The following is a 7,125-nucleotide window of genomic DNA, read 5'->3' on the forward strand; positions in this document are numbered from 1 at the left end:
GAGCGAGCAGACAATCCGGACGCTTGAGGATATGCTTCGGGCCTGTGTGCTAGACTTCGGAGGGAGTTGGGATACTTACCTCCCACTAGCAGAGTTATCCTACAACAACAGTTATCCTGTTAGTATCGACTGACCTCCATTGGAGATGTTGTATGGAAGGAGGTGTAGGACTCTGATTTGTTGGGGGGAGGTTGGTCACCGAGTCATGGGAAGCACCGAGGTGGTGCTTAAGACAACTGAGTTGGTTCAACAGGTAGGCGACAGGCTGCGGGCCGCACAAAGTCGTTAGAAGAGTTATGCTGACCGACGCCGTTCAGATCTCGAGTTTCAGGTGGGGGATTTTGTTTTGCTGAAGGTGTCACCTTGGAAAGGTGTCATCCGATTTCGGAAGAGAGGCAAACTGGGCCCCCGATTTATTGGCCCGTTCAGAATTTTTACCTGGGTTGTCAGAGTCGCTTATCGACTGGATCTTCTGGATAAGCTTAGTCAGATCCATAACACTTTCCATGTATCGTGGTTACGGAAATGTGTCGCCGATGACTCTTCGGTGACCTCGCTGGACGACATTCATGTGGATGAGCGCCTGAATTATGTAGAGAAGCCCATTGCGATTTTGGAGATGAAGATAAAGACTTTGCGTAATAAGTTGGTAGATTTGGTAAAGGTGTAGCAGCAGCACCAAAGAGGTTCCGAGTGGACCTGGGAGCCGGAGGACGAGATGAGAGAGCACTACCCAAATTTATTCGCATCGGAGGACTTCGGGGGCGAAGTCTAATTCAAGTGGGGGAGAGTTGTAACATACGAATTTAGGTAATTCCTTTTTAAGCTTTTGTTGAATTTTTAGTTGGCAAGGAAGACCCATCGTACGCTGGGCGTACATGCATGTTCGCTTAGAGTACTCAGTCGCGCATTATCGGGTAGTTGAGCCTCGTATGCGGGGCGTACGAGGAGGTATGCGGGGCATGCGTGGCCTATGACCAAAACCCTAATGTTCGGACTTGTTCCCTATTTAAACACAATTATGGCCTTTAGACCCTGACCTTTATCAGCCACATTACCTTTAAACATCCCTAAAAACCCTAAATAGCCATTAGAGGTGATTTTGAGCTTGAAGTAACAAAAAGGAGCCATTTTTGGTGTGTTTGCAAGAAGATGATATTGTGGTGCAAGTATTGGACTTGGTGGAACTTCCAGATCCATCATCTTCATCATCTTAGGGAGCTTCTGGAGGTATAAAGTTCATACAGTGCTTATCTATTTCTTAGATCTCTTCATAATCTTGTTTTGGTCCTTTTTGGTCCCTTTGGTTGGTCTTGAAGAGTTAAGACCATTTGAGATGCCAATCTTGTAGATCTGGACGTTTAGGGGACTCCTTTAGCTAAAAGGTACAACTTTATGGTGTTTGGGACCTCCATGCAAGTATTAAATCACTTATTAAGCTCTTTTGAGCTTTAGGACCTTGTTGAGCCTTGCATGCACGTAAAATTTTCAACTTTACATGATAAACCACTTCAAGGAGATCATATCTAAGTCTTCGGGCTAATGTCTTAACCAATTAAGAGCTAAAAGGCAAAGTTGGCAAACCTGAGGAGTACCCTGGGCGTCCAAGCTTGTACGCGCAACGTACAAGCCCTTAAGCGTGTACGCTTAGCGTACAAGCTCAGTACGCCTCGTGTACTCAACAGTGGGCTGCGGTGTTGGGCCTTCGGTGTTGGGCTTCATTTCTGGACCCTAGGAGTTTAGGGCTGCATTGTGGACTTCCAGAATATTTATTTGGGCCTTGGCCTGGTTAGGATAGGTGGGCTCAATTTTGTTATGGGCCTTGTGTGTCATGGGTTGGGCCTTTTGGGCCTTAGAGCAGTTATTGTAATGGGTCGAATATGGTTGGGCCCATTAAAAGGGAAAATGCTTTTGGGCCTTATTTGAGGAGTTCGGACTTAGGGATTTTGGGCCCATGAGTGAGTTCGTATCATAATTCTAATTAGGGTAAATTGTATATTTACAACGTGAGATTTCTGGACCGGTAGCCGAGCAGTTATTATTTACCAGCAGTAAGAGGTGAGACTTCTCAGTATATCAATGAGTCGAATGCACCAATGTCGGCCCATTATTTGACATATGGATTGGTAGTTGTTATGTATTTAATTGTCTGAAGACCCCGAGGGTAGCCCGTTACACTTGTGTGAAGACCATAGGGGTAGCCCATGACACTTGGATATCAGACCATGGGGGTAGCCCATGGCACTTGGATATCAAGACCATGGGGGTAGCCCATGACATTCCAGGTAAAGAGCATGGGGGTAGCCCATGACAACTTTATGTATATCGCATGGTATTCTATGGTTGTATGTTATGTGATATTTTGGGAACTCACTAAGCTTTTGCTTACAGTTTATTTGGGTGTTTTCAGGTACTTCCGGTACTAAAGGGAAGGGCGTGACTTGATGGCGCAACATTCACTCTCCAGCATTTTCCGCATTTATTGATGTTGATACTTTGATATTTTGACATGATATGATGTAATGGATTTTTGGATAACAAATTATGATTATAATTACTCCTTTAAAAATGAAAAATTTTATCTGGTTTTTGGGCTGTTACAAACATCAGAAATACGAATCAAAGATACCATGGACATACGACAATGTAATGAAGGATGTGGGTTGAGAGAGTTGACCGGAATAGATACAACATCAACAAATACGTTGGAGGAGAGTCGGAGATACATGTAGAAGATGATGTAATTAATCGTCAATTATGATGGAATAAATTGTTGATCAAATTCTGAAAATTTGTTGAGGGTGACGAAGAACGAGGGCAACGTATGGCTTGAGGAGGGAGGCATGCTGCAATGTGGATGGTGGACGGTTATAGCGGAGGGAGGCGGGAGGCGGGAGATAAGGATACACGTCCGAAAGGAGGGAGTGTTCAATAAAAAATAAAAAATAATATTAACAAAAGACACAATTATTTGGTAAATAAAATAAAAACAACCATATTTTGGTAAGTAAATATCTTAGGCCATCTGCAATACCTCTCTTGGACCACGAACCAGCTCCACCTAGCCATCACGAACCACGAACCAAGTTTGGTATACTGACCACGAAGAGAGAGAGAGAGAGAGAGAGAGAGAGAGAGAGAGAAGGCTGAGAGAGAACTCTCATTGGTTGTGTTGATCCGTCCTCCCCACCACAATCGACGACGACAACGAGCCACCATGAGCCATCGGGATAGTGTGTACGGCAGTGGTTCATGGCCACGTAGACAGCGAGCGTCTCTGTTACTATTGTGTAGTAAAAAAAATCCGGATAAACTACTGTTTATCAATTTTCAATATTAGAATACCAAAATAAGTTGGAGAGGCCCTTAGATTAAACATTTAAATAAATCATTGCAAGTATCTTTAGTTGAAGCACTACTTTCATATATTTGATTAAACGAGTTTATACTTGAGACGGAAGGTGAGCCGGCCAACGTCGGCAGTATTACATATTATATGAAACAAATGTCATCTACTTCTGCTTAAAAAGGAAAACTTTGTTTTTCAAATTTGCAAAAGCGATAGTCTTCGAAAACCCATACCCACATTATGGGTTCCGCCTGCAGCTGTTGTGAGTCAGACAAGGTTGATGAAGGGTATGCAAAACTTTATTACGTATCTTATTTCTAGTATAATAAAAACATTAATGGGGTATTTTTTTTCTTTTTTTCTTTTTAGGGTTCCGTCAAGAGATGGTCATTCTCCGTGGCGTATCTTTACCTTCAAGGAGTTGCATATAGCCACTAACGGTTTCAGTGAAGATAATAAGCTTGGAGAAGGAGGTTTTGGAAGTGTTTACTGGGGAAAAACATCCGATGGTCTTCAGGTCAGTTTTTTCTTCTTGTGTTTTCTTGAAGATTTCATCCTGTGATTCATGCATGCACTCCCGATATACACATATATAACTCGAGTCATGCATGATCATGAATATTGAAATCGTTCTACATATATTTTCATCAATTGCTTAACTGTCTTTATCATGCAGATCGCAGTGAAGCAATTGAAATCGATGAATTCAAAGGCTGAGATGGAATTCGCAGTAGAAGTGGAAGTTCTTGGAAGGGTACGTCACAAGAATCTGTTGGGACTGAGGGGTTATTGCGCTTCGGCTGAACAACGACTTATTGTCTATGATTACATGCCAAATCTTAGTTTGTTATCTCACCTCCATGGCCAATTTGCTAATGAAGTTCAACTTGATTGGAAAAAGAGAATGAAAGTTGCTATCGGCTCAGCTGAGGGACTACTGTAAGTTTCCATAAATAAACTTTTTTCTTTCGTTTTTCAACTTTTGCATAACTGAATAATATATACTCCGAGTAGGATTATTCTACCCTTTTTTAGAACAGCCGATATTTTATAAGGAGCTACTGCCTACAGCCTTGTGATTAGATAGAGATACATCAATCAATTAGCGAAAGTCTCACCATTTGTATATGAAACCTACCTTAGATGTCGATGGTCAATATTTTAGCAAATGATGTTTCTTGAAAACTTGAGAAATGATTAAATCTTGTCTTTTATTTATTAAGAGGATGTGCATCCATAGTCGTTTCCCCTACAAGATACTAGGTTTGAGACCTATGTATTACATGTGTTTAATTAAAAAAAATTAAATATGAAATTTTAACAATTTGAAAAGTTTGAATTTATAAGAAAAATGAGAAAATTTTTAAATTATTAAAATTAATGAGGCTTTAATGTATTGAATACATTACATATATAAACCCTTTATAATAAATATCTTATGTATATATTACCTTACATATTAAATATGAAATTTTAATTTAATAAAATGAAAAATACAATAAAATGACAAGTGGAAAATAAAAAATTTAAAAATTCTAGAAAATGTCATGTGTCCAAATGAAGAAGAAGAGGACATGTGACAAAAAAAACCTATAGATGGATGAATTACTCTAAGTTAAGAGATGACATTTTTTTGAGTAGATTATTGTATGTTTCGCCATATATTAAAATATGCCTAGCTGTTCGTGTTGCCGGCCGTTGTACTGAAAATGGGATCAAGAAAAAGACGAAAAACTTGTTGAAAGTCAAAATATTTGATTTTTGTATATAAATATACGGTTTCGTTATTTTAATAGGTATTTGTTCGATCATTTTATCAATCAATAAATATTCATCCACTATTCTTACATTTATGTTAAATTAGTCTATTTCTAACGCGGGAAAAACATTAAGAATCAAAATGGAATTAAGAACTTATCTTTATTAAATGATATTAAAACGATGTGTGTCCAAGAGTCTTAGGTGTTGACCAATATAAGGTTATTAGTATTATTACAAAATAAAAAATAAAATAAAAAATAAAAAATTTACTTTATATCCAGAACTGTAGTTATGTTACAGACTTATAAGATTTAACTGTTCACCCTCCGAAGACAACACAATTTTTACCATCCAAAAAAATATCTCAAATGATTAAACGGGGACAGGATCTCTAGTACAAGATGAAAAAACAATGAACGCAAATAGGTTAATATATCATAAAAATAATAATAAGTAATATTATCGAATTTCACAAGCTTCAGTATTAGTGGTATTCAATGTTTTTTAAGAAAATAAAAAATAATAAGGAATACTATAAATTTTCAAAATAAATGAACGTTAAAAACACTAGTTCTCTCTACAATTTTTTCAAAAAAACCTTTAAATTGTGTTTTAAGCAAAATGGATTCTCGATCTTACTCCAAATTACTATATGAAGACACTATTTTTGCTTTTATAGGTACTTGCACCATGAAGTAACACCCCACATAATCCACAGAGATATAAAGGCAAGTAACGTCCTCCTAGACTCGAACTTCGATCCACTAGTAGCTGATTTTGGGTTCGCCAAGCTAATCCCAGATGGTGTTAGTCACATGACCACAAGGGTTAAGGGAACCCTAGGTTACCTAGCTCCTGAATACGCCATGTGGGGAAAGGTCTCAGAAAGCTGCGACGTTTACAGCTTTGGCATTCTTCTCCTTGAACTTGTTACAGGACGAAAACCCATTGAGAAGCTCCCTGGAGGTGTCAAACGAACCATAACCGAATGGGCTGAACCTTACATTGAAAAAGGTCGTTTTCGCGAGCTGGCTGACCCAAAACTGAGAGGCAATTTTGACGAGGAACAGTTGAAACAGTTCATAAATGCTGCGGCACTTTGTGTGCAAAGTGAACCAGAGAGGAGGCCTAATATGAAAGAAGTTGTGGAGCTGCTTAAAGGGAATGAACCTAAAGGGAAAGTTATGCAGTTGAGGTTGAAGAGTGTCAAGTATGGTGATGATCTTGTGAGTATGGATCAAGCTAGTGATGAAGATTATGACAGTGATGCAAAGGGTGGTGGTCGGTATGATGAAAGTGATGCTTATGGAGTGTTTGGTGCCATGAGTAATGTGCAAAGGATGCATGATCCATACAAGAGGTATGCAGACAGAATGGGGAAGAAAGGCTGATATGAAGATCTTGAAATTTCAATTGAAAAACATCAAATCTTCCATTTTCAGATGCGGTTTCCTAGGATGTTTTAAAAAAAAATATTTGTTGAATATCCCATCGCAGAAAAATATGGGTTTATATACAGGGAGCTTCTATATATTTCTTAAATTATTAATTGGTTGTTTAATTTAATGTTGTAAATTACAATATCTTATATAATTGTCCTATGTTAAGAAACTTATCATTGCGTAAGCTATTTAAGTTCATTGTAATTTAATGTTTGATAATATACATAAAATAGTTCATCAAAACTTTTAAAGTAGATTACATGTTTTTTTTTTTTTTTTTTTTTTTTTTTTTTTTTTTTTAACTATTCGAAATAGGTGTAGCTTGAACTAGTACCATTCTTTCATGTTGTATAAGAGACACATAGAGGAAGGGATAAGAATGCCCATTCTCACGACATTTAGTCGAGTTGGCAGCCGCTTGTCTTCGAGATGTTAATGTTGTGTTTGCTTAGGACCAACTTTTACCAACTACAACTAAGATCACTATAACTCGGAAATTCTTTGTCAACTGCCATCCGTAAAGACATCCCCATATAGCACTTAATGTATTCGATCCCCTGCCTTCAAATTCAA

General features: G+C 38.2%; 1 protein-coding gene across 1 annotated transcript; it reads left to right on the forward strand.

Annotated features, from left to right (window-relative positions):
• The first annotated feature begins 3,535 nt into the window (after window positions 1-3,535).
• Window positions 3,536-6,723, forward strand: LOC145125468 (PTI1-like tyrosine-protein kinase At3g15890). The gene is made up of 4 exons (XM_079060927.1): window positions 3,536-3,636; window positions 3,719-3,866; window positions 4,026-4,288; window positions 5,790-6,723. The coding sequence occupies exons 1-4, from the start codon at window positions 3,590-3,592 to the stop codon at window positions 6,499-6,501; spliced, it is 1,170 nt and encodes a 389-aa protein (XP_078917053.1). The 5' UTR covers window positions 3,536-3,589; the 3' UTR covers window positions 6,502-6,723.
• Window positions 6,724-7,125: the final 402 nt, after the last annotated feature.

The sequence above is a fragment of the Lactuca virosa genome, chromosome 7 (assembly GCF_052849685.1).
Source record: "Lactuca virosa cultivar CGN04683 chromosome 7, Lactuca_virosa_CGN04683_v6, whole genome shotgun sequence".
NCBI classification, from domain to species: domain Eukaryota; kingdom Viridiplantae; phylum Streptophyta; class Magnoliopsida; order Asterales; family Asteraceae; genus Lactuca; species Lactuca virosa.